A 27,700-nucleotide genomic window follows, 5' to 3' on the forward strand; every position below is an offset into this window, starting at 1 on the left:
CTCGCACAGAAGCATGTTTTTCACTAAAGCAGAAAAAGCTTTTACAACATGCAAATGAAGAGAAACCTTGCATATATATATTTTTAATTTCTATACCAGCCTTTATCCGAAGATCACAGGGCGGTTTACAATATAAAACCTCAAAACTATATAACATAGTAACAAAAACAACAACCCCTTCCAGTTCAAAAGGCCAATCAAAACAAGATTGTTTAATTGGCCAAAGGCCTGGGAGAAGAGGAATATGTCTAACTTGGTGGCTACCATCTCCCAACTTCTCTCATTTTCATAGGTGAATTCACACAACTGCACTACTTTTACAGGGTATAGTTTTAAAGTGCTAGGTAAACCTGATAACCTTGTTTTCAGCAAAGACCAAGGGAGAGTGTGCACACAAAATAAGCACAGGAGCAATGGGCAACAATAGTTTCAGAGCAATTTGAATTTCTTGAAAATACGGAGCACTAGATATTTAATTTCGCCAAGAGCTCAGTATTTGGGTATGTCCAGATTCCAGACACAGGAACATAGGAAGCTGCCTTACACCAAGTCAGACCATTCGTACATCCGCCTCAGTATTGCCTACACTGACTGGTAGAGGCTCATCTGCATTTCAGACAGGGGCCTCATTCAGTCCAATATGGAGATGCCTGAGTCTGAACCTGGGACCTTCTGCATGCAAAAATGATGCTCTATCACTGAGCTATGGCCCTTTCCAAATACTTCTCAAGCTTATTACTTTCCTATAGTGGCAAAGCAGAGATAAACCTCCCATTTCTTACCAGATTTTCACACACATCATGATTCATTTGCCTAGCAATATCGAGGGCTGTCTCTCCAGCTTCATTCGCTGTTAAGAAATATCAGATGACACCAAATGAGTAATAAGGAGAGCAACAGACTAAGCTGTATTGATATCATCATACTTTTAGGGACGGGGGAGAAATTTGATTCAGTTCACATTTAAAGCTGAATCTTTCAAATTGGCACTATCCAAAAGAATATGGGAACTGAAACATAGCCACTTGTCAAAATTTACATTTATCTGAATTTTGTGACTCAGTTCTCTAACCAAACATTGTTTACAAGAATGCATATATTAGAAGGAAATGTGCTCAGGGGGAAATGAGGGGAGCTTGCCACAGCAGGAGGGGGAAACACTGTATGACTCTTCACTATCCTGCCTTATCTCTGCCTTGTGATCTCCCTTCTCCCACTCACCTGCTTTAGCTTCTGCCTCTGGTTCTTGATTCTCTCTGCCACAGACTCTCCTAACTCACTAAGCCCTGTTGCCCCTTCAACCTCTGACACCTCCTCCTCCCAGGGCTTCTCCCTCTGACCTCTCAGCGTCATCCCACCACCAATCCCTGGGCTCTGAGCCTTCTTCCCTTGGTGGGTTCCCCAGCAGGTTTCCCCCACCATTCCTCTGCATCCAACCAGTCTGTGACAAGTAAGCAGTTATTTCCCCTCCTAACTCAAGCAATAATTTTTGTTTGGTAACCACTTACTGATTGTGATGTTGGCTCTGGCCCGTAGAAGGAGTTTTATGCATTCAGGTTTATTGTGAAGGCTACAGTAATGAAGTGGGGTGTTGCCCTTGGAGGTCTGCTTCACCAGGCTCCCACTAGATGAGACACAATTATTAGCCAGGCAGGCTATTTCCTATTTATATAATACTTCATTTATTTGATGGTTCAATTAAACAAGGAGTGGAAATCTCTGTCTACAAATAACTCCCCCTTACTAACATTCACACTCCAGATAAATGTACATTTATGACAATATATACAGTCAGTGAGTCTAAGCAATGCAGTGGTAATGCAATTGAGTATGGCTTGAATATGAGGAACAAGTCTTGGGTTATACAATTAAACAGTGTTCAGAATTGGAAGAGGAATAGGTATACCTGGACCTTGCCATTACTGCCACAGCTTCAACAGCAGCAATTGACTTCACTTTGTTCTCTCCTCCATTTCATTTCCTCATTAGCTGAGGGAGTTAGTGTTGCCATCACCACCCTTCCCCAGTTGTTGATAAGTGCCATTACATACACAATATAAATACACACACACACACACAGCTGCTCCAGCTCTCCAAGAATTAAATTCTGCTTTTGTCTGGGGACTCAATCTTCAAATTAACATGACCAAATTAAAATACATGCATATAATTGTCAGCATCATTTTCAGGGCTGGAGACTCAGAAGATAGCTCAACAGCATGTAACATATAGAGAATGCCTTTTGGCATATACCAGGCACAAATTCACACATGCATGCTCAGCACTGGATGTCATGCTCAGCCTCATGATGATTTACATGAAGGAACATGCCGTTCTAGTTCAAACACCATAGAGAGAACTTTAATATCTTTTCCAACTCAATGGAGAGAGTGCTTAAAAAAATGGGGCAGGGAGAGAAGGCTGAATAAAACTTCAGAAGAGCCCAAGGAGACAACACTTTTTCGAGTCCAAGTAGCTTCCCTTCCTCCCCAAACAATGCAGGTGGCTTTTTGCAAGGAAATAGAATGTGTGTCTTCCTACTCTCATTCAGGACCTTTCTGTTGTTGTTGCAAAGAAAATAAAAATAAAATAAAAATCCCAAAACAAAACCCCTCAATAGTAGGTCTTGCCTCACTTAATTTATCATGAGGCCTAGGGAGTCAGCTTACCTATTCTGCACCAGAAAATCTACAATATGCAAAGATGTTCGGTCACATAATAGAACCGCCAGATGGAGAAGTGTCTCGCCTGGCTCCTTTAAACGAAGAAGAAGAAGACAAAGTGATTGAGCAACCATGTTTTGCTGCTTTCTTGAGATATCAGTAAAGTCCTAGCCATTGCTCTTTAGCATCATGGAAATCACTTCCTGATGGCATTCATATCACTCTAAAAACTTCAGGGGAAGGCTTAGGCAGGGTCTATTTTTCTATAATCGGTTCCTGGCATAAACTTAGAGCTAAACTACATGCTATGTGTTGTGTATTTATTTTATTAAAATGTTTATACACTGCAAATTATGCAGGCAACCCAGGAAAGTTCAACAGCAATATCCAAAAATAAAATTTAAATAACCATTAAAAAATAAATAAATAAAGTACAGTGGTTCTGTCATTATTTCTCCCTGACAGGTTTTTTTTAAAGGGGAAGGGAGGCAATACTGTATATGAGATGCAAGAGGCAATGGGAGAAATACATAGAACACACAGAGGCAAAGGCTATGTGGCTTTGTTACAGAGACATAGAGGAATATGACCCTGGGTGCCAAATGCTGAGTCAAAAATAATGAAGAGGAAACAACTGTGTTGCTTTATAATGCAAACAAAGGGCCTTGGAGAAATAGCCAAAATAATTAAAGCAATACTATTCAGTGACTCAAAAGTTTATGACTCTCCTTAGTGTATAGCTTAGGAGCAAATACCTTCTTACAGGGTTCAATAAAACCTGTTCTGGTTGGACTATGTGTGCTGCTTCCCTCCTGCAACATTGGTGTTCCCTCTGCTAAAGTGTAGGTGTGCTTGTCATCTCTTTGGGCAGAGGAAGCCTCACCTGCCTGTACTCCAGAAGGGCCTCATTTAAATCCACCTTTTCAGCATATGCCTGAAGCAAGATAAATATATCCTTGTCTTTGACAGCATCCTGCAGGTCTTTGAGCCTGGCAGCTGGGCTCTCTGTGGTCCTCTGAGCAACATACTTCCTATCAACATACTTGGAGATGATAAAATCCTTCCGGAGAGCCCTGTAATGGTGCAAAGCACTGATTGATGCAATGCCAGCAGAAAAGCTGGTGACAAGAATAGCCTCTAAGTCAACAAGCAGCAGAAGTTCAGAGCTTCAATCTACGGGTAGAGACTATGGGCTTCACCAGATGACCTATTTATTGAGCGTTCATCATGATTTGCTTACACAAAACCTACACAGTGTTTAGGCTATGCCTGACCTCTATTGAGCATTTGTTCTGATTTGTTTGCAGGCTGGTTGTACAACAATGCATTCATGTTGAATTTGTCCTGATTTGCTGACATGGCAGTTATAGATCTTCCTGTTTATAATTTGTTCATCCCATACATCTTACAGGTAGGTAGCCATGTTGGTCTGCCATAGTCAAAACAAAATAAAAAAAAAATTCCTTCCAGTAGCACCTTAGAGACCAACTAAATTTGTTCTTGGTATGAGCTTTCGTGTGCATGCTTTTCGTGTGCATGCACGTGTGCATGTCTGAAGAAGTGTGCATGCACATGAAAGCTCATACCAAGAACAAACTTAGTTGGTCTCTAAGGTGCTACTGGAAGGATTTTTTTTTACCATACATCTTAGTTCATTTACCTGTCACTTTCCTAACTGCAAAAATACGTTTTCTTGAACAAACAAAAAATAAATAAATGGAGTCATTGTGACAGACTGCTATAATCCACTTTAAATGTGCAAACTTTTATTTCTGAAATGTGCTGGAATTCCTCCCCCAAAACATTGACAGTCTGGAGGCAACCTATTCTTTTCTTTTCCTACTCCCTGTTCTGGCTCCCCATCACATTGCTTTTTGCCTCTAATCACAGCTTCGGGTGGGAAGAAGAAAGAAATTTTCATAATTTTTCTCTGTGGAGTGCCAAATGTCACATCTGCGGATCCATAGAGCTAGAGGATCAGAAGGTCATACAGACCGATGGCCCCGGCTTTCTTATCTTAGAAATCTTCAACACTGTTCTAGTGCTCCAAAGTCAAGGTGCTCTTATCACTTGACAAAGCTGGTAAGGACCTTATAGGTAGGTAGCTGTGTTGGTCTGCCATAGTCAAAACAAAATAAAAAATAAAATAAAAATCCTTCCAGTAGCACCTTAGACACCAACTAAGTTTGTTCTTGGTATGAGCTTTCGTGTAAGGACCAGTTTAGGATATGCTTTATATTTTATGTAAAACATCTCACACCTTGCCCTTTCATAAGCAGAAAATAAATCATTGTTTTAAAGTGTTTTCCGATAAGGGAATTAAGATCAACATATGAAACCTGGTTTCTTTTTCCTTAGCCTGATTATTATTGGCTTGCGGTAACACAGACAGGTTTATTCACTAGTGTCATTGTTATTGTAGAACGCTGACTTGCTGAAATACAATAGGCCCATCAGTATTGGCAAGTCACACCTGTTTAGACAAGCATTTGCTTGATCTCCTGCTTTAAACCTCCTGCTTTAATTGTTTTAATTGCTGTTTCAACTCTTTTAATTGTGCTGTTTTAATAGTCTTGTCTTATGGCTTATCTACACTTCACTTTCCTCTGTGCTTTCTCATCATGGTCCACACTTTAAAACTCTGTGTCTGAGCACTCTTTCTTTTTGCTCTGCAGCTTTCCCTGCGAAAACCCATGTACCCTTGAGTAACCCCACCCCCCAGAAAAAAGCACTTACTACTACTACTACTACTACTACTACTACACCACAGAGTTCCTATGTTCAACTGGGGGTGGGGGCAGGGTAGGCTAAAAAACTACCAGGATTTTACCATATACCTGGCTCTCCACATCAAAACAGCAGTGCGGGAAAGTCTGTGTCCAGACAGTCTCTAAAGCCAAAGTCCTAAAGTGTTAACCTTACATCCTTATTACACATTCACTCTCTACTAATTTAACCTACATAATTTATAAGATATTATGTCACAAGTAGTACAAGGTATTGCTATAAATTAGTTGGGCAAAATCTACCTATGGTGAAACCATGCTGCCTATCTGCTAAAGGTAAAGGGACCCCTGACCATTAGGTCCAGTTGCGGACGACTCTGGGGTTGCGGCGCTCATCTCGCTTTATTGGCCGAGGGAGCCTGTGTACAGCTTCCGGGTCATGTGGCCAGCATGACTAAGCCGCTTCTGGCGAACCAGAGCAACACATGGAAACGCCGTTTACCTTCCTGCCGGAGCAGTACCTATTTATCTACTTGCATGTTGATGTGCTTTCGAACTGCTAGGTTGGCAGGAGCTGGGACCAAACAACGGGAGCTCACCCCGTCGCAGGGATTCAAACCGCTGACCTTCTGATCGGCAAGCCCTAGGCTCAGTGGTTTATCTAAGAATGCAGTCTTATCACATTGACAGTAGGACCTTGCAAACAGAGAGGTAGGACTTTTGCCTTCATTCCCTGCTTTTACACTTCTCAGCTTGATTATGGACTTGATGAGTCATTGGGTCTGATCTATGCCAACAAAGTATAAAATATCTATTGTAATAAATTCCATAGTTGCCATCTCTCACAACATAACCACTTAATGCACTGGATGTAATAAACCCTCTTTGAAAGTTCTTGCCACAATCAATTATAGACAATAAATCAATGGGTGTCACCAAAATTTGTTTTGTTTTGACATTTGGCTTGAGGTGTAATGTCTGACATGTTTGTGCTTCTGCTATTGCCCCACTCCCCAACACTCTTTCCCACTCACCAGAATAAAACAACAACAACAAAAAACAGAATTAAGATTATTTACATTGCACTATCAGTAGAAGGCTTTAGAGATGCGCTGGGAAGATTGGCTTCAACAATGTCATTAAACTGTGTGTTTCCAATATTCTTTGCCAACTGCAAAACAAATAAGATGTAATTTAACACACAACAGGAAATAAAAATATAGCTATGTCAGTGCCAAGCATGTGCTTGCCCACAAGCTGCATCCTGGATGGGTCTTACAACAGAGAAAATCACGTTAGAGTAGGAGAAATGTTGAACTATGGCAACATTTGAGTAGTACCTCTGTGTTATTTATGCCCTGCTTAGCTTAAATGTAAAGGTAGGAGTAAGGAGGAAAGTAACAACAGACACAGACACTCTGTGTGTGTGTGTGTGTGTGTGCGCACGCGCGCGCACACGCACGCACGCATGCACGCACATACATACTATGCATTTAAAGTACATTTAAACCCCATGATGCCCCCCAAAGAATCCTGAAAAATGAAGTTTGTCAAGGTTGCCAGAAATTGTAGCTTTGTGAATGGCAAACTACAGTTCCCAAGATTCTTTGAAGGGAAGCCATGTGCTTTAAATGTATAGTGTGCACACAGGGTTAGCAGGCAAGGTGAAACCATGGTAACATCACAGAAAGTGGCAGACTGCAAAAGAAATGGGGCAGAGAGGAAAACAGCACACCGGTAATCACCGAAGGAATGTTGTAACCAAAATAGAACTTATGAAAGAGGTGAATCAGTTTGAATGGAAGGTGGTTATTGTAGTGCAGAACACAGTCAGAACACCCTTACCAGAAGCTCTGAGGTTGCCAGTTTGTCCAAGGCTACTGACTGAATACGGGAATGATGGACACCCATCTCTCGGTGAATGCCAGAGCACTCAATGCAAATCAGGATTCCCAAATTAATGGAGAGCCAAGCTGGGTCTGTGCGGAGTAAGCAAGAACAAAACAGGTATTGTCACCTTGCTGTAGGTGATGGACAGTATGGTAAGAAATCTTCACACTTTCGCCTCATGAAATTTTCTCAACACCTCTGAGCAGGGGCGTCGTAGTGTGGGGGCGGGGGGGGCGGGCCGCCCCTCGTCCCGCCCCTAGGCGGGTGTGTGCGGTGCTGCTGCTCCCGGGGTGACAGAGGCAGCGGCGGCGCGTGGGGTGACAAGCGGCGGCCCCTCCCACCACTCCCACGCGCCGCCGCTCCCTCCGTCACCCCGGGAGCAGCAGCGCTGCACGGACGAGGCTCCCGAAGTGGCGGCCCGGCATCCCCGGGGGCGGGGCATCGCCGCGTGTGCGTGCGTCATGACGCACACGCAGCGATGCCCCGCCCCCGGGGATGCCGGGCCGCCGCTTCCGGATCCTCGGTGGGCTGCAAAGAGCCCTGAAGCCGCAACCTGACACCCCTTTGCGCTACGGCAGCGGCTTCAGGGCTCTTTGCAGCCCGCCGAGGCCCCCAAGCCCCCGTCCGGCATACCCCGGGGGCGGGGCGTCGCCGTGCGCGCGCGCGTCATGACGCACACGCAGCGATGCCCCGCCCCCGGGGATGCCGGGCCGTCGCCGCGCGTGCGTCATGACGTCATGACGCACGCACGCGCCACAATGCCCCGCCCCCCCAGGGGTGCCTCTTGGCTTCCCGCCCCGGGCAGCCAAGGGGCTAGGAACGCCCCTGCCTCTGAGGGCCCTCAAAAATGTCAGTGGAAGGGGTGAACATTTGCTTAGTTTACTATAGAATAATTATCTTCAAAGCTTCAAACACATAAAAATGAAATGAAATAATAGGATGCCTAGTGAAAACTAATGACTTCCTAAAAATCACTGAAACCCCGCCATCCCCCACCCACATATCCTGGGTTGCTGTGCAAAAGCAGCGGCAAGAACAGACCCATCTGCCATGTCCAACAAAGTCTCTTGCCAGGTCAATTCCTCCATCCACAATCACGTCATGGGTGGCAGTGAATCATTGACCTGGCATTGACCAGACCCTGAGGCAGGGATAGTCCTCAGACAATGACAGTCCTCAATAATGACATGCTCTGGTCATAGCATAAGTCCTCCTTCTGCTCGTGATCACTGAGATTGGGTATCCCAATGCACCCCGCCCTCTGTAGAACCTTCCCCAGCCATTCAGGGGCAAAATGGGAAGTAGTTAAGCTGTCTCCTTTTGCACCTGATGCTGAGCAGTCACAGCACATGCTGTTTCCTGGCATGCGCTTTATTTCCTTGATGATAGCTCCGGTCAGGTCGTCCATGCTGCACTCTTCCCTGCCTTGTGCTTGTTTGAATGCCACGTTGAGAGCCTCTTCTTTACTATTGCTGAGGACAGAGACCCATCTGCAAGGCAGAAGGAAACTACTGTCAGATAAACTGAACTTCCTCACCCTTTCAGTCAACCTAGGCCTCTGTACTGCAGACTGCATGGATGGCTGCAAATGGAAGTAAATTGAAGCCACAATCTGTAAGGAATCCAAAGTAAATACCTTCCCCATGCATTCCACTTCCTTAAGCAAAGGGATGCAAGGCAACAGATGAGCTTGAAGATGGAACTTCAAACCACACTATGATGTTGTTAGGACACTTCGCTAAGATGGAAGATGCTGGACCCATAAGCAGAGGTCCCACCTGCATCTGAGCCACTATAGCAGGAGACTGCAGTTCCCCATTCCTGACCATTGACTGTGCTGGATGGGGCTAATGGAAGTTGGTGTACAACAACATCTGGAGGGCCACAGGTGTCCCATTCCTGCAGCAGGGGGATGCAGGCACACATAAATCCTTGTGAGTTCTGTAGGTTTAATGTAACAGAGGTCAGCCTCCCTCTTTAAATTCAGTCTCAGTTAGTATATTTTGTTTAGTTTTTGTTTTGTTTTTTTAAAAAAGTCTACAGGAAGAATAACAGAACCATGCATAATGTGTAGTTCTGCTCAAAGCCCTGTTAATAGATAAAAAATAAATGGTTGGGACTTTCCCCTAACATGAGAAAACAATAAACATAGGAGAGGTGTCACCTGTTGCACTTTTTCAATCCACACAGGTCTTAAGGGCTCCATCCCTCCTCCCCAGTACTTACATGGTACATTCCTGTTCGTCCTCTGCTAGAAAGTGGTATGTTCGGTTATCTGAAATAAACACACACACACACACACACACAGAGAGAGAGAGAGAGAGAGAGAGAGAGATTATTAGAACGCAAAATAATCCCCCAGAATCTCCCAACAAACCATGAGCTGTAAACCAGGGTTTGTTTTTGATTTACCACTGGTGGTTTATTATAGGAGAGATGAAACATGAGCTATGGCTTAGCCCTCAGTTGCACAACTGCAGCATAGCTGGGGGAGAGCAAAATGCTCTGGGGACCTGCATGCTTACTTATTCTCACTAAACCATGATTACATTGTGTGTGAATGAGGCCAATGGCTGGCCAAGGTCACCCAGTGAGAAAGGAATGAAATTCAAGGATAAGGGTAAGGTTTAAGATGCATTCCCTCCCCAGACTCCTACAAAAAAAAACCTCTTCACCTGTACCTCTCCTATGAAGCACTATAGAAAAAGGGTGCTCTTTGAAATGCTTCCTCAGAAAATGAGGACTTACGTGAAATAAGATCAAAGCATTTCCTGTCATCCACGTTTGGCTTCACTTGGCAAGTGAGCAAATTCAGCTTGACTGGAGTGCGGTTTAGCTAGATGATGAAAAGAAAAGAATATTGTAAGTCAGTTTCAACAGTGTCCAGCTGCACAACATGCATACAATATGGATTATGCACATACGAAACAGAAATCAGGTGGGTCTCCACTATCCACTCATTCTAATCACCACTAGACCAAACAATGGTGTATGAAGAGCAACAGCAAACATTGTTCAGAACCAGAAAAAACTCACTCCGGACCCCTGGGATAACAAGTGCTTCTTTTAAGGGATACCTGTTTCACTTTTGTAGGGAAGGTGAGCTTTGGAAGTACCCTAATAAAGTTCTTGTACGTAACTGGTTTCCGAAGAAGCTTCATCTCTAATCCATCTACACTGAACAGGTTCTAAGATGAAGCATGATGCCTACCGTGCTGTGTGAGATGGTCAGGTAGCCATACCTGACTGTGCATTTTCTCTTCTGCCAGACCTTTCTTAAGCTGAAATTTAAAAGTAACATTACATTAAACAGAAAACAGAAAGTCTCAGGTGGGAGACCCAACCTGACAAATACTAATTCCAACCACTTCACTAGGGTAAGTGCATCAAAGGGCATGATGGAAATAAACACAATGGCTGTCATCCTAAATTAATTTACATAAGTTCATGGGAAGAGTGTCTACAGTTATTTTCTCCTCCTACACTCACAAAAGTCTCTCTGGAGGACTCACTTGAACAAACATCTTAATGACAACATCACATCTCTTACTTAGCCCTTGCTACAACCACATATTAAACTACTGCTGGGAAGCAAGCCAGAGTCTGTTTTGTCATGCTGCCCAAATCCAGGTTTGTGGTTTGCTTCTCTCCAAACAAACCATCAGCAGTGAAACTAAGGTTTGCTTTTGGCTTGCTACTCATGGTTTGTTTAGAGGAGAAAAATCATGAGCTCAGGTTTAAATATCACAACAAGCCAAACTCTGGCCTCTTTCCTGGCAGAGTGGTAACAGCATGAGTGCAAGAGGAGTAGACAGAACTTTTCAGCAGCATGTGCCAACACACTGTGCATCCACATTAACCCATTGGTTGTTTTAAACTATGGTTTAATGTGATGTGTGAACCAGACCTATGAGTGTGGAGAATGCTGCTGAGTTCAGGTTCTGCTTGCAGGCTTTCCATGGGGATCTGGTTGGCCACTGTGAGAACTGGACTTACATGAACCATTAGCCTGATTCAGCAGGCTCTTATGATTTTGTTGTTGTAAACTGAGCTCATAAAATATATTTGCAGTTGCCAGATCTGAAGTGGTTTTACTTACCCATCACTTCTCTTAAAGAGACTCCCCGATCTCTCTGTGCCATACTGCTTATTTCCCTGTAACTGGTGCATGCTGTATCTCAATGGCTTTCTAACAGAATTCTGTTGGGAAACAGACCAATTTTGCAGCACTTTGTAGTTTTTCTCAAGTACAAATCTAATATTGGCCCAGAGTTCAAAAATCCAAGCTTCATGCCCTTGCAATTATTCCAAACCTCTGTTCACATTCACCAAAAACTTTTGTGAAATAGAGTACCTTATTTTCTGACTCCAGCACACTAGAATTTTAATGTAAACCCACCTAGTTTGCACATTCTGAACAAAGATGGAAACTGAAACACAGCTGTCTCTCAAAATCTGTCCAAATTTTGCAATACAGGTCTCAAACCAAACAAGATACACAAAACTGCACATAGTAAGGCACACAAAATGAGCTTATTAGTCAAAGTAACATGGAAAAATACATATTGGGGGAAATGACTTGCCCAAATACTGTACATATCAATGGCCATTATGTATACAAAATATGTATATTAGGAGAAATGCGCACAAAATTGCATGAAGATTTTTTATAGGATTAAAAAAAAAATCAAACTGATGAGGAAACTGAATTTATGATTGAAACAATCTGGAACTAAGGGAAACCAAATCAGCTAATTCATCCATTCCTATTCCTAGGCAAAAGGAGGTGCTCCCTCACCAGTTTTACCTCTTTGGGCTCCAGCTGCAGTGCTGCTTTCAGCTGATCACGAAGAGAGCACAACTGCTTCTTCTCCTCATCCTGCTTGGCCTTCATCTGAAAGGGCAGCGCAATAAACATTCCATCAAGCAAGGGAGTTCTTGCATCTGCTGCTGCTAAATCCATTCAGTAGGCATTTCCTTCCTGATTTTACATTCTACACTGAATAACTCTGCTATGTATACTGCAGAGATGGGGAGGCCATGGCCCTCCAATTCCCAAAACAGTTCCCAGCCAGCTTGGTCAATGGTCACTCCCAATGGGAGCTATTGTCTAACACCAATATCATTTGGAGGGCCATAGGCTTCCCACACTTACAAAGACTAAAAGTAACTAAGGTTGATCACCACTTGCACAAGTCCCAGCTTAGATGTTCAGGTGCCTGCACTTTTAGGCCACATCCAGTTCTGTCACACTATTATAGTGCTCTTCTACAGATCCACATGGCTGACAGGAACCAGTGCAGGTGAAAAAACAGGATATACATTCTGTATTAATAATAGTTGTGTCCTCTGTACCTGAACACAGGGCAGTGACCTGACAATGGGTATTTTCTGCTCCTCCCCCTGCACTTTATAATGCCTCTTCTTTTGTCATATATGAAGCAGCAACAATAAATTACTTCAGAAGTCTTGTCAAGACTTACCTTTTTGCCTTTTCCTGGCTCATAACACTGGAACCTGTTTTACATGTTTGAATCCTCTCATTTTCTGTTTTATTTCCTTTTATGTGTTTATAATATTGCTGTTTTATTGGTTTTAGTTCAATGATATTATACTATGCCTTAAAAGCAGTAGACATGGTTACAATATTATTGTGAAAGTGAGAAACATAAAATTCTGCTGTAGCTTTTATTATTTGATTATGTTCTGATTTTTAGATAGCTTTTGAGTTTTTGGTTGCTTTCATTTAATTCTGTTAGCCAGCTTAGATCCCTTTTTATGAAAGAAAGGCAGGATATAAATCTTTTACAGCACAATCATTTACCTGTCTACTCAGAAGTAAGCTCCACTGAGTTCAATGTGACTTACTTCAAGGAAAGTGTGTATAGAATTGCAGCCCTACAGTGACTTTATCCCAGGTAAAGAGATGCATAGAATTGCAGCCTTTGTAGCTTAGAATAAAAAGCATCATGTTACAGTGAAAAGTGCTCTGAGAATGATACAAAAATAATGACCATTCAAAATCTCAGGGTGCCTCCAGACCATCAGCAGTTTGCCCAAACGACTCACGGGCATATTGGAACTTAAGGTTTGCACGGTTACAGTGGATTGAAGTGCTCTGTCACTCCAGCACAAGAAATCAGCTTAAAAGCCAACAGAGTTTTTGTAGTTTTGAAAGTGGCGTGGAAATGCATAGAAAAGTATGGGATGATTGACTGATTAACAGGAAGACATCTAAACACTCCAACAAGCAAATCAGGATGGGTGTTCATTGCCTTTTAACTGCCCTTAAAAAACAACAACCCCAGAACAAATGCTCCACTACCTATGGATAAATGTTGAATCAACAGGTCGTTTGGAGGAGCCCTTACATATTCCCTGACCTGCTGTATTCAACTAATGTTTACTCAGACTAGACACACTGAAATTAATGGACCTAAGTTAGTCACGACCATTAATTTCAGCGAAGTCTACTCTCAGCAAATGTTAGTTGAACACAACCCTCTGAAAGGGATGAAGCATACTCACACTCTGAAGCTCAGGAGTAAGATTCTCTATAAACTGTTTGTGCTTCTCTGTTGCCTTTAAACATGCCTGGAAAAAACTGTCAGAAAAAACATTGTGGAACAAAAGTAGAAAAATGATATTCCCAGTTCCCACCCCAGAGGCAAAGCACAGCCATCATAGCCATAGCTGTCAACCTTTCCCCTTTTTTGCGGGAAATTCCCTTATTATAGCATTGGGAAACAGCAGGGAGGCTAGTAGCCACTGGTACCCTTTATCCTCCCTGGATTTGTCTAATCCTCTTTTAACACATTCTGAGTTGGTAGCCATCACTGCCTCCTGTGGGAGTGAGTTCCATAGTTTAACTATACACTGCGCGAAAAAGGGCATTCTTTAATCTGTCCTGAATCTTCCAACGTTCAAATTGGTTGGACAACCACAAGTTGTACTGGTATGAGAGAGAAAAACTTTATCCACTTTATGCATTCCGTGCACAATTATATAATCTTCCATCACGTCACTTCATACTCACTTTTTATCAGAAATATAAAACCCTAAATGCAACCTTTCCTCATGGGGAGCCACTCCACCCGCTTGGTCATTTTGCTTGCCCTTTTCTGAGCCTTTACCAGCTCTACAATGTCCCTTGGAGGTATTCCAAACATGGTTGCATAATCCAGGGCTTAATCCAAATTGGAATGTTCTTGAACTCCCTTAAGGCTGGGATGGGACCTTTTTGAGTCTGGGAGCTTCATTACCACAGTGGAAAACTATCAGGGGCCACATTTCATAAGCAAGCAGGGCCAGAACCAAAAGTGGGTGAAGCTGGGCAGCGCAGTATCGCACACAGGGCCGTCTTAAGTATATGAGGTGCCCTGGTGCGGCCGGCCAACTCGCACTCCCGCTTCGCCAGGCAGCCGGAGGGTGCTGCTGGCGGGTGCTGCAGGTGGGGCTGGAGGGCGGAGGCACCCTCCAGGCCATTGTGCCCTGGCGCCTTGCGCCAGTAGGCTCAATGGTTAAGACGGCCCTGATCGCACAATCACACAAGTTACTTAATGCAGACGCAGGGGCGTTCCTAGCCCCTTGGCTGCCCGGGGCGGGAAGCCAAGAGGCACCCCTGGGGGGCGGGGCATCGCGGCGCGTGCGTGCGTCATGACGTCATGACGCATGCACGCGCGGCGATGGCCCAGCATCCCCGGGGGCGGGGCATCGCTGCGTGTGCGTCATGACGCACGGCGACGCCCCGCCCCCGGGGTATGCCGGGCGGGGTCTTGGGGGCCTCGGCGGGCTGCAAAGAGCCCCGAAGCCGCTGCCGTAGCACAAAGGGTTGCCAGGCTGCGGCTTCAGGGCTCTTTGCAGCCCACCGAGGCTCCGGAAGCGGCGGCCCGGCATCCCCGGGGGCGGGGCATCGCTGCGTGTGCGTCATGACGCACACACACGCGGCGACGCCCCGCCCCCGGGGATGCCGGGCCGCCACTTCTGGAGCCTCGTTCGTGCAGCGCTGCTGCTCCCGGGGTGACGGAGGGAGCGGCGGCGCGTGGGAGTGGTGGGAGGGGCCGCCGCTTGTCACCACACGCGCCGCCGCTCCCTCCGTCACCCCGGGAGCAGCAGCACCGCACACACCCGCCTAGGGGCGGCACGAGGGGCGGCCCGCCCCCACCGCCCCCACCCTACGACGCCCCTGTGCAGACGTATACTTAAGGGCAAGGCTTAAGGCTTGTAAAGATGTAATGTGGGGAAGCTCTGCTATGGGGAAAGAAGACTGTTCAGAATAAAAAAGGTGTGTGGAGAGAGAGAACTCACGCACACTATAAATGAAAAATAAATGAATACCATAAGGCTCTCCTACAGAAGCTCATGATGAAATGCTGTTGTTAATATTTAAGATGCTCAAAAAATTATTGCAACATTGTGAGGAATGAGAATATAGGAAACTGAATGCACTTACTTGAACTGGGAGTTGCAGTGATTGATGTTGTTCTGCAGCAAGTCAACTCCTTTCTTGGTGTTAATCTCATTCACTTTAATTAGGTACTGGAGGGAAAGGGAACATGGACTGCTGAGTTTACTTATTTTGTTTTGTTTACTTATGCCTCCTCTGCTCAAATAGAAAACAATGTTCTGCAGTGATTTGTTTCATTTAAAAATGCTTCCCCCAAATTACATGACATAAATTTCTTTTGTAAATTGTACCTTGCATCATTAGCATAATTAATTTGCTACATGAAATAGTGGTACCTCGGGTTAAGAACTTAATTCGTTCTGGAGGTCCGTTCTTAACCTGAAACTGTTCTTAACCTGAGGTACCACTTTAGCTAATGGGGCCTCCCACTGCCGCCGTGCCACTGCCGCATGATTTCTGTTCTCATCCTGAAGCAAAGTTCTTAACCTGAGGTACTATTTCTGGGTAAGCAGAGTCTGTAACCTGAAGCGTCTGTAACCTGAAGCATCTGTAACCCGAGCTACCACTGTATATAATACACCAATTGTTCTTCGAAGACAGAACAATACGCTGGCTAAGATTTAGATTTCTTGTAAGCAGAACTCAAAGGAAGTTCCTGCTGCTGGAAAGTGGGCACACAGGTAATTTCCCGCTTATTTCCTTTTCCCTCTGCAGCCCCTGTGCCATCCAAAAAGCTGCTCTTAAGGACCAGGAGACTCACAGAACAAAATGGAAGGCGGTACAAAGTAAGAGGGCAACAATCAGGAAAAATTGCCTCCCCCTGTCCTTTCCCCAGTGGGAACTTCCACTGGATCTCAGTCCCTTCCATTAATGAAAGAAGCCCTTCTGTTTATGGAAAGACAAATCTGGATCAAACTCTTTGTATTTAGATAAATCAGTTCCATTTCCCCTCCTTCAAATTCTAAAAAAGGCAGATATTATACAGTGTTTACATTGTCTTTTAATTTACCCTTGACAACTCATTCTTACTTCCACAGCTACTAGTGTAGGAGTATTTTTCCCCTAACTGTGAACAGCAAACACATTCAGTTGCTGCTGATGGATATGTTGTTAAGATATCCCTTTAAAAGTAAAGGACCCCTGGCTGGACATTTAAGCCAGGGTCAAATGCAACTATGGGGTGTGGCGCTCATCTCACTTTTCAGGGAGCCAGTGTTCTTCCACAGACAGCTTTCCGGGTCATGTGGGCATCATGACTAAACCACTACTGGTGCACGGAGGACCGTGATGAGTGCCAGAGCGACGTCTATATAACCACATTGCATTGTACCAAAGGGAATACACTCTCTGGGGGAAGCATTGCATTTCCCCAGTACAAAACACAAAGTATTAAGACTTCAAGTGCTGGAGAAATCTGATATCCTTTCAACTGAGCCACAATCCTGAAAACTGCACAGAAACAAAATAGAAGCAAGCACACATTTATTGTAATGTCTTACATCCGGACTCAACTTCTGTTTGTACTGTAAGATTTTTTTTCTAGGTTGGGCACAATATAATGTAGGACCCATTGTTTCATTCCATCAACAATGAATGTAAAATCTTTAGCAGAGGAGAATTCCTTCTTTGAAAAATTATTGCATCTACTTGGCCTGCCAGTGCCCTGCTTATGGAGTTCAGAGATGCTTCCTTTCTCCTAAATGAAGTAATAGTTTGCAACTGTTATTATTATTTACATAACAATTTAAATAATCTGATATGAGTATCTGTCCCATAAAGGGAAATAGACAGACTATATCACATGTTAACATGCAGTGTTGTCAAGCAGACTGATCCACACAGGAAACGACAGGAAGAAGCACTTTTTCATCTGTCTCACTCACCTCACACATGTGTAACTGGAACATCCTTCGTTCCTTTTCCATCTCCTCAGCAATCTCCCCTCCTGCAACCTCTGTCCGTACCATCCCATACTGTTTTGCCAGCTCTCGTTTTTCCTTCTCTATCTTTGCACTGAATTTTAGAAAGAGACAGTATTTATTAATGGCTGTATGCAGGTGTATTGTGCTAGAATCAATTCCAAGTACAGAAGCAATCATTGGCTTAGGAGGAAAAGGCCAACTTACAGTTTGCTCTCATAGTCTTTGTAGGCTTTTTCAAAAGGCTTTTTAAAGTCCTATCAAGAGACAAAGAAACTAAGACTTAATAAATCTAGTTGTTGTTTTATTTCTTCTTCCCCTTTTCAGTCCTTTCAAGACTCCTCATATTTCATACAGATTGCTAAACTGTTATGCTGCCCTATACGGGGTAAAGAGAATCAAACATTATATTTTCCCTGCCTGCTATTTTCATGCTTTTTATAGTGCATCTCAATACTTGATCCCACAGGATCAGTTTAAAACATTGCATTGCATTGCAATGAGAACAAGGCTGAGCAACAAAGTTTTGCAGCACATAAAAATAAAAAAATGGAAATAGAGCCATTTGTGTCTCCTTGAAGTTCTTGGAGGACAGGCAGAATGTAAATGTAAAAATGAATGAATGAACAAAAATCTAAGCAATCTCACATAATAACCGGACAGAAACACATTTTGCAGCATCTGTTTACTCACCCCTTTAAAGTCTCCCTTGATCAGTGAGTCCAGGGAAAAGTGAATGTTGTGATACAGGCTCAGCAACTGCAAAAAGAGAGAGTTCAATATGTAGCTAGCACTAACGGCTTCTTCATATTATTGAGTGCTCTCCAGTGATAGATGATAATTTAAGGCATCCTTTTCATTTAGGGAAGGACAATACTGCATATCTAGGGCTTTGTTTGCTTGTAACAACCTAAATAAAAACATACAGATACAACTGGCACTATGGGAACACAAAAACAAGTGCACCAAACAGGAAATCCCAATCCTTTGAGTATCCTAAAGTTTCTCTGTAGTCCAGTCCTAAATTTTACAGATCTCCTCAGAGGCAATGTCAGAGATGCCAAAACAATTTCAGTAAAGGAAAAACCAGAAGGCCTTTTGTATCGGAGGCATTAACACCAAATAGCCTAGTCTATTTGATATAGCAAAACACCAGTAATATGTGGCTTATAATGCCACCTAGTCCAGCCACCTGCTGGAATCTGCTGGATCAGCCCAGTGGCCCATTTCTCACAGTGGATGTCCTGGAGGTAGGCCTACTTGAGCATTTTGTGCTTTAGAAATGTGTGTTGTATTTATTATTTTTATTGTAAGTCCCCTCTGGAGATCCATGTTTTAATTGAAAGGTGGGGGTGGGAACGTTTAAAATAAAGTAGAATAAATAAAACAAAAAAAGTATTGCATTATTGTTTTAGCTTGTCAAAAAGGAATGGGAAAGGAGGGAATCAAACTGTAGGCTTATTTGCATGCCCCAATTTCAGTAAGAAAAGGCAAGGTAGCCTTTTGAGATTCTCCCATGGCCTTTGCTCTTCTCCTTAGGGCCCAGGAGGGAAGACTGACACCATTGACCATGCCCCTGTCATCATGCTTTTGTTTTTCAGACAAATCTGTGGGTGTGGAGAACAGTTTCATACCAGGCTCTTGACAGCATCTAGCAGCTCCCGTGAGAATGAAGCAAAGGTGATGAAGGCTTCAGCTAGCTTCTCATCACTGTTGTTGTGATAGTTCCCTGAAAACTTCTCCTGGGTAATAATGTGAGCTTCTAAGTGGTTAATGAGATCTGCAGAAGCAAAATTTGTTTGAACATTCATGTACGCCTTTCTGAAACCAACGAAAAGATTCCCTAAAATGATAAAACAGTGAGCTACCTATTTGACTGAATTAGCAATGAAAGCTCTGATTCATATTGAAGTAAGTCAAGTGGTCATCCTTTGTTAAGTTGCTTTCTTGCTAATGATCAATAAATTAAGGAGTGATGTTTTCTTAATGGCAGCTATTAACTACAATTTATTCGTACATGGCAAAAGAAAGGGGTACAATTTGGGTAGAGTCAAATGGGGGAGAGGGGCAGATGGAGAGAGCTGCCAATAAGATGAAGGATTTTGACATTGTGCAGCTGCTGCCTTTGGTAACCTGACCCAACTGCAGGACCAGCAATTCTGCAACCTGTTTTTAGGAATCCATTTGTTTCCAAGGAACTCTACTTGTATTATTTTAAACAGTTGTTGTAAAGATGCCACCCCTGGATTTCACATTGCTCAGGGAAGCGAGGAACATGGGGAACTGCTGATACAGTGGTACCTCGGTTTAAGAACAGTCCAGTTTAAGAACGATTCGGTTTACAAACTCCACAAAACCGGAAATAGTGTTCCGGTTTGCAAACTTTACCTCAGTCTAAGAATGGGATCCAAACGGTGGAAGGGCACTGGTGACGGGAGGCCTCATTAGGGAAAGTGCGCCCAGGTTTAAGAACGGTTTCGGTTTAAGAACGGACTTCCGGAACGGATTAAGTTCATAAACCAAGGTACCACTGTACAGAGTTCTGATCATTGGTCTGTTTTGCCTATGCTGCCTGGCAGTGACTTTCCAGAGTTCCAGACAAGGGTCTTTTCTAGCTCCATCTGGAAAAACCAGGAGCTATGCCTGGGACAGTCCACATGCAAGGAATGTGCTCTACCACTGTTGCCAAAATATAAAGATTTGGTTATCATTTTAATGTGTTTTCACACATTTTAAAATATAGGGTAATGGTTCCCTGCATGGAGTATCCTAAACACAATATGACTTGTTGTGAGTAAAGTTTTTGAGTGTGCACACATCAGTAATGATGATGATGATGATGATGATGTTGCACTCCACCCCAACCTCCAAGTGGTGCTTACTCAGGGTTCTGTTTCCTTGGAATTAGGGACAGCACTGTCTGTAGTGTCTTTAGGATATATGGTTTAGTAACACATATGTACAACCTGAGCCTAAAACGAGGGGGTTCACAGCATTAAAACTTCAAAAGATCTTGCTTCTCCCATAGCCACAGCTGTGGTTTGTAGCAGAAATCAAGCATGGCTCTCCCTCTCCAGCTTCTGCCTGCAGCCTGCTTTCCTCTCTCACACACAAGTGCCCTGGCTTTTGTATTCTGACTACCAGTTAAGTGAGGGGGGCACCCATTTGTTTTCTGGCACAGAGCAACCTGATCCTTATGGCCATTAACTCACACACAAAAAAAACCTTGCCTGACTAGTTCAACAATGAGATCCTCCAAGATATTTTAACCCTTGCTGGTTGCATGACCCCAAGAATTAGAAGGGACTCAGGCATCATGCAGATTAACCCCCACAACTCACAACATTATTATTATTAATGCAGTATGCCATTTAATTGCCCAAGCAGCTTGCAAGTTGTTTACAAAATCAATTGCAAAAATATTAGCACACATATCTAAAATACCGTTATAAGTTTGAGGTGTTAAGGTATGCGCCAGACTCCTCTAATCTCTGGATCCAGCAAGTGTTAGAATTTAATCAAGGCTTTTAATTCTTGGAATAGTCAGGCTAGCCACCTGGTGAGGCGATAACCTGGATGACAGGCCATGAAGAGGGCATAAGGGGCTAAGTACAAGATGGCAAATGGGTGGAGCCCCCTCCCTCAACAAATAAAGTCAGAGTTTAGAGTGGAGAGTTGGAGCAGTTATGTGACCCAGAATCAAAGCAGTGTGTACACACACACACACACACAGAGAGAGAGAGAGAGAGAGAGAGAGAGAGAGAGAGAGAGAGAGTCATGCCAGATCTCTGCTTGAATCCAAGGTTGCAGCTATGGGAGAAACAAGACCCTTTTGGGGTGTTGATGCTGTGAAACCCCCTCCCCCCATCATAGGCTTAGGTATATATGGGTAAATAAACCATATATCATAAAAGCACAACACCACAGTCTCCACCGTGACTCATTCCAAAAGGAAACACGAACCCTGAGTAAGCACCTGGAATCTCACAACACTAGGAGATTGGGGTGGCATGCAACAATGCAATAAAAGAAATCCATTAAAACAACACAACAATTAAAAGAACAAATTGGAACTATTAAAACAGGAGGCTCCGGTCAGGAGATGAGGGAATGCTTGTTTAAACAGGTGTGTGTATGCATAAAAGCAAGATGTGCCTTTCAAGATCTCATCCTATCAACTACATCTATGGTTGCCAAATTTTGTCTGCAATCCTATACATACTTGCCAAAGAGTAATTACCATTCAATGAATTTAACAGGATTTAATAGGACTAGTAGTGTTGTAGGAATTTGGGGTCTTTTATTTATATATATAATATATATTATTAATTTACCACGCAAACACAGGAAAAACAGGCCTCACACCAATTTTCACTCCCAAACTGATAAACTGCTTCTCTCCAAGGAAGGAGGGTTGGGGTACCTTCCCATTACCTCAGGAATTAAAAGTGATAATCCCTGGCATCCTGTTGCCTGAGTGCCAGACTGGGTGGCCATTCCAAAGATAGCAGGGTCAGATGGAGACAAAAGGGTGTGATTGCCTTGGCTGGGAAACAGGGAAATGTAAATATCTCTTTTGTTTTACTTGATGGGTATTGGTGGAGGGCAAGAGGAGACATGGGGGCAGGGTCCAGGATGCTCAGATCACTGCTATCAGACCCTCCCAAATTGTGATGTAGTTCCGATGTATCTGTGATGTATGTATGATGTATGGAGGGGTGGTCTTGAGCTGGAGGGGGGCGATTTCAAAAGTCTATATAGGAGCTTGCGTGCCTTTGTTCGAGGTCTTTTGCTTGCAAAACACCCTGCTGCAGCAGTTTCTAATAAACAAGGCCTTGCTTTGGGAGACTCAGTATTTGTCTTTGTGCTGCGTTGTCGGGAAGGGGCTCTTAAATTATAGCGCTCTTCCTGGGGTTATGGACTCCCTTCTGGAGACGAACCCAATTACAGAATTTTTATAACACTACACATGTATAATATTGCATTGTAAGACTGTGAGAGGGATCCTCTTCCTATAAGAATTGATAAGCGGACACTGGTAAAATTAGCCCTTCTAAGCAACCCTTAAAGCTACAGGAAAATTCTCAGGGCCTCTGGGCTGGGCAGCAGCCCATACCACATCCCCAATGACAGTCTGACCTTGTCCAGTTGTGTGCTCTGCTTTCACTGCTTTCCTCATTTTTTGCAGAATGATTCGATCAGAATCTAAAGCCTAAAGGCATTAAAAAGAAAAAAAGACGTCCTAAGCACAAGCTGCTCTCCCAAAGCAAAACAAAGTTTATAAATATGCAAAAATTATTATACATGATAAGGTTATATTTTTCTAGGTGCAAAACAGAATTCAAGTTGCCCCAAGGGCTACTGGGATAAACAAACCAGCAATGACCACTCTCTTCCATCTGGAAAATCAAATCATGTTGGTCTTCTATATCACGTCCAGCTGTATACCCACCCCCATTGTTTTGAGGAGGAACTCTGGATAACTCAGAAACTTTGTGCCCCTCACCCTCATTACTTAACATTCTAAAGCTGCTCTCTTGAAGTTCTGGATGCTGCTTTGGATATTCCTGCCTCTCGTGCACACTGAGTTCATGCAACATTTCCGTTTCCTGGTGTGCAAGCTTTTCTTTTCTGCCCTCAAACTATTCATATTTCTAAACGGTTTCCTGTTTCCAGCTTTTCATTTCATCTTCACATACTGCCCTAAGGCTCTTTTACTGTTTTGCGGGTTCTGCTAAACTGCATTATGCAAAGCTTGATCAGGTATCCTGGCCTTTGCATTTCGCTTCACAAATGAGTCCAGCATTTGGAAACTGAAGGGCAGATATGCAACGGATTTCATAAGAGGAAATGAGAAGGTGAGAAGGGCAGAAGTGGTTTCAAGTTAGTCAGAGTTGGCTCCCAAACTCCTACGAAGATAGCTGTGAGATATATAAGAACATAGGAAACCGGGTCAATGTTGTCTACTTTGACTGGCAGGCAGCTCTCCAGGTTTTCAGACATGGGACTGCTTGGAAAGGCTGAGATCTGAAACTTGGACATTTTGCATGCTCTACCACTGAGCCACAGCCCTTCCCTTATGGATGGTAAGAACAATGTGGTTTAGTTAGTATCAGAGCAAAGCAAACAGATATATCACATGGACAACAGCGCAATTTATTTATTTGTTTTAACACCAACAGTGCAATCGTATACATGCTTTCTTGCCCCATTTTAGCCCTAGGTATACAATTGCCTTGCTTGCCAGTCTTCTAATAAATGCAAAGTTGCTGAGGACAAGGACTTAAGCCACCAAGCCACTGAACAGGGATGAGAATAATTCAGAAGCCAATTTTATGTCCTAGGTCACTGTGACAAAGGGGCATGTCAGCATGTCTAAGGATGTGCTTTCTTCCAGGTGACTTTGGTTCCCATGGAAGGGGCCTTCCTTTGGGTCCCTTCTATCAGTGAGGAGAAATCTGACAAGATATCAAGTAGAGGATCTTTCCTGCAACATAACTATGGAATCTGTTCCCCCAGATCTGGTCCTTCAGTCATTTGGAAGGCAAGTGAATACTGCCTGTTTAGAATTTCATTGGCTGGATGGGCAGTTTTGTATTGAATAAAAGTTCATCTGAAGCTTGTGCTATTTGGTTTTCTGAGCTCATTTATCGGAACTGGTTGTTCTCTGTTAATCTCTATGGACATTGTGCAAGCTGTTTTCAGCTTCCTCTTTTGAAGGAAATGTGGGGTACAAATCCTTAAATAAAAAATAACTGCACCCATCTTCACTCCTCAGTTTGTCTATTTCCCTGCACAGCGTGAGGAACACCCAGCAGCAAATTCTCTTCAAAATCCCAAAATCTCCCCCTCCGCTTTGGCTTCAGCCCAGCTGCCGCCACCTCCTTCCTTGAACCCTTTCTTACCTCCTCTAGGTTGCAAACGGTGCTCCTGCATTTGCCCATGTGGCTGGTAAAGGAGGAGGTGGTTGGAGAGCTGAGATCCTCTTGGGTCTGGGAGATAAAGTCCTGGACAGAGATAAGCTCAGGCATCCTGCTTCCTTAACGCCTTGTTGCAGATCAGACCCAGAGAAGCAGCAGAGTCAGAATGCCAGGCCACAGAAAAAGGGGAACTCAGGATTGAGAGGAAGCAGCTAAGGGTAGCTGAGAAGGCCACAAACACCAGAAAGGCAGAGCAACAGCCGCTGTCCATCCATGTCTACAAGTTGCAAAGAGCTGGCCTCTTGCCGCTGCTTCCCTGCCCCCAACATACACAGTACTACTCAGAGTTTGTTAAATACTGTTTAACATGGGAGCCAACTGCTAGTGGTTGAGGTCCCTTCAGCCTCCCCAATAAAATATTTGAGGGGACTCCCACCCAAAAAAGTTGATTCAAATGGTGTGTGTGTGTGCCGTATCTAGTGATCGGAGTTTACCTGCCCCCTCAATATTTTATTCAAGTTGGCACCCCGACTGTTTCTGAATCCTCACTGAAACCTAGTAATTCTCTCTCTCTCTCTCTCTCTCTCTCTTTCGATGAGGGTTATTCATTATGTTTACTACTTGACTTATCCATCCTTAAAGAAATCAGCCCCGAGTGCTCACTGGAAGGACAGATCCTGAAGTTGAGGCTCCAGTACTTTGGCCACCTCATGAGAAGAGAAGACTCCTTAGAAAAGACCCTGATGTTGGGAAAGATGGAGGGCACAAGGGGACGGCAGAGGATGAGATGGTTGGACAGTGTTCTCGAAGCGACCAGCATGAGTTTGGCCAAACTGTGGGAGGCAGTGAAAGAAAGGCGTGCCTCACGTGCCCTGGTCCATGGGGTCACGAAGAGTCGGACACGACTGAACGACAACTACTACTACTACTTGACAAGCTACATTCTGTTTAAACTGTCCAGTCCAAGTCTAGTTCAAATCAAAATATGGGGGAACAGGAGAGGCCTTGAAGTCACCCATCAACACTTAGTACCTGAACAGTACAGACCAGGTTACCTGGTCACAATTTTCTCCACTATAGTGAGGTATATTGCATTTCTAGTCGGCTGCTTAACCCTCGAGTTGCTTTTTAAGCTTAAAACTGCCCACCCTCAGTTGCTTCTTCACCTGCAGGGGAGAGAAACACACACAGAGAGAGAGAAGATACAGGAACCCCAGAGCTTCATCAGAGTTTTAATCCAAAATTGCTAGAGAGCACAAGTCACAGAAGGCTAGTCTACTTTTTCAAGAGCACAAGTAGGTTGTTGGACTGACACAGTGTGGTGCCGCCCCGCCCCCCGCACAATACCTGGTTTTGCCCCAGCAGAGAAGATCTGCATTTGGAAATTTGCTTCTATGTGTGAATCACTCTGGTCGTATATATTAAAAAAATACATCTGTAGAAATATGCATTTCTGGGGGGGAAACACCACCCTGTAATTTGCAAAAGTGGCAGTGTTATTTATTTTTAAAGTGCATGTAATCTTTAAAGAACAGCAAAAATCTTGTTATATCAATGTCACTATTTCACAGGGTAAAAAGACACAAGCAGCATTTCAGCTAATACAGGCAATATTGGGTGGAGGGGATTACCTTTGTCCAAGACAGTTTTCTGTTGCCAAGGCAACACATTTTCTTTGCTCCAAAAGTGCAGTATCTTGCTGGGAGAATCAAATTGTTTTGCTAGATAATGCTGAATAGTTCTTCAAACAATGAGGTTGCACAAATGTCAGAGGACCTTTTAGGCAGTGCTTGCAATGCTTAGGAGTAACATAACCCTACTCCTTATCCCTCCAATCTGTGATTTATATATTTACAAATATCATTTGATGGATGAACATGTGGTCTAGTTGACCTGCTCTACTAACAAAAATGGAAAACAGCACAGCTGTCTCCCACTTCCAAACATGATGGCATGTATACTGCTTATTGCACTAGAGTGTAAGGATGGATGAGAAATGTGATCCGTATTTTAATGCAAATTTAGCACATTTCTCAAACCAATGCATTAAGGAATGGGGAACTGCCAACCCACAGACCAACTGTGAACCACTAGGGGTATCAATTGGACCTGCCAGGCGATTCTTAGCAAACCACACCCACATACCAGACTCATATGATTTGGAGACAGAGACAGCAGTGGCATAAAACTATAAATTCCTTTCCATTTGGCTAGGTGTCCATGCTCCTATATCCATTGCTATATGTGGCCTCTTCCTCTTTTCTTCTTAAGTGACAGTTGATTGCTTTAATTATAAAGAGTTGCAGGGTCATAGAACAAGCATACCATCTTAAGAGCTAATGAAAGGCAAGGCGTTTAATGAATAATTCCAAAGGCTCTTCAGAGATAATTGTCATCACATCACAGATGTGAGCAGGGTGCCTGACTGCCTAAATATGGGCAGTCTCTTCCCTTACTCTGACAGTTGCATTTTCAAAGTGCTCCAGGCACAATCAGCCAGCTGCACATGCTCTTTAATGTCTTTGGCACAGAAGTCACCGTTATATTCCTCTGTCAAGTCCCAACTTGGGGAAGAGGACAGAAAGCACTGTCTTTAGCCATTTATTATCTTCTCGCTGATGTATCCTGGCATTGTGTAGAGAATGAGAACCAAGAATATGGTCAGAATTGCAATAATAAGCAGTGCAATTATGTACTTCTTGTACCGCTTCCAAATGAAGAAGACAAACGTCTTCATGGGATTCACAAACCAGTTGAAGGATGTTTTTGGGCGGCTGGGGAGAAAAGAAAAAGCAAGACTCGGTGCAGGTTTGGACAAGGGTGTAGCAAAAAAGTTAATGTTGGTAGCACGTAGCTAGAAACACACACACACACACCCCCGCAAGCTGATAATAGGTCAATGCTCACAGTCAACCTGTGCTTGAATGTCTGGAAATCCAAAGGTCATTTTGCATTTAATCAGATTTCCCATTGAATAGTGTGTTCCAACAATATTAATGTATTCTCTTTAATTCACAACAGCACAAAGCAGGAGTGGGGAACCTGTGGCCCCCCAGATGCTGCTGAACTACAACTCCCATCATCCCTGGCTGATGGCCATGATAGCTGGACTGATGGGGGTTGGAGTCCACAGATTCACCCATCCCTAGTATAGAGCAGGGGCTTCCCATAGACT

The 27,700-nt window shown here is 43.7% G+C and overlaps 2 protein-coding genes across 5 annotated transcripts in view; both read right to left on the minus strand.

The window, feature by feature from the left end:
• Positions 1-24,819, minus strand: part of LOC117048841 (arf-GAP with SH3 domain, ANK repeat and PH domain-containing protein 1-like) — a 34,063-nt gene extending 9,244 nt beyond the window's left edge. For 2 of the 3 annotated variants that reach the window (XM_033153189.1, XM_033153191.1), the window contains exons 1-20: positions 24,511-24,818; positions 22,745-22,817; positions 19,240-19,385; positions 18,299-18,364; positions 17,813-17,862; positions 17,570-17,699; positions 15,732-15,817; positions 13,808-13,883; positions 12,087-12,173; positions 11,379-11,479; positions 10,491-10,560; positions 10,028-10,115; positions 9,506-9,554; positions 8,606-8,769; positions 7,235-7,368; positions 6,469-6,560; positions 3,547-3,736; positions 2,670-2,755; positions 1,509-1,624; positions 783-850 (exon numbers count right to left, since the gene is read on the minus strand). In XM_033153189.1, coding sequence (XP_033009080.1) covers positions 783-850; positions 1,509-1,624; positions 2,670-2,755; positions 3,547-3,736; positions 6,469-6,560; positions 7,235-7,368; positions 8,606-8,769; positions 9,506-9,554; positions 10,028-10,115; positions 10,491-10,560; positions 11,379-11,479; positions 12,087-12,173; positions 13,808-13,883; positions 15,732-15,817; positions 17,570-17,699; positions 17,813-17,862; positions 18,299-18,364; positions 19,240-19,385; positions 22,745-22,817; positions 24,511-24,636 — 1,998 coding nt within the window. In that variant the 5' untranslated portion in view covers positions 24,637-24,818. Of the gene's footprint in view, positions 1-782; positions 851-1,508; positions 1,625-2,669; positions 2,756-3,546; positions 3,737-6,468; positions 6,561-7,234; positions 7,369-8,605; positions 8,770-9,505; positions 9,555-10,027; positions 10,116-10,490; positions 10,561-11,378; positions 11,480-12,086; positions 12,174-13,807; positions 13,884-15,731; positions 15,818-17,569; positions 17,700-17,812; positions 17,863-18,298; positions 18,365-19,239; positions 19,386-22,744; positions 22,818-24,510 lie in introns of all 3 variants that reach the window. The other variant, XM_033153188.1, reaches the window with a different exon arrangement.
• A 1,738-nt stretch (positions 24,820-26,557) lies between these two features.
• Positions 26,558-27,700, minus strand: part of LOC117048842 (fer-1-like protein 4) — a 56,560-nt gene continuing 55,417 nt past the window's right edge. For both annotated transcript variants that reach the window (XM_033153192.1, XM_033153193.1), the window contains exon 45: positions 26,558-27,299. In XM_033153192.1, coding sequence (XP_033009083.1) covers positions 27,119-27,299 — 181 coding nt within the window. In that variant the 3' untranslated portion in view covers positions 26,558-27,118. The remainder of the gene's footprint in view (positions 27,300-27,700) is intronic.

Source organism: Lacerta agilis, chromosome 6 (assembly GCF_009819535.1).
Source record: "Lacerta agilis isolate rLacAgi1 chromosome 6, rLacAgi1.pri, whole genome shotgun sequence".
Taxonomy (NCBI): domain Eukaryota; kingdom Metazoa; phylum Chordata; class Lepidosauria; order Squamata; family Lacertidae; genus Lacerta; species Lacerta agilis.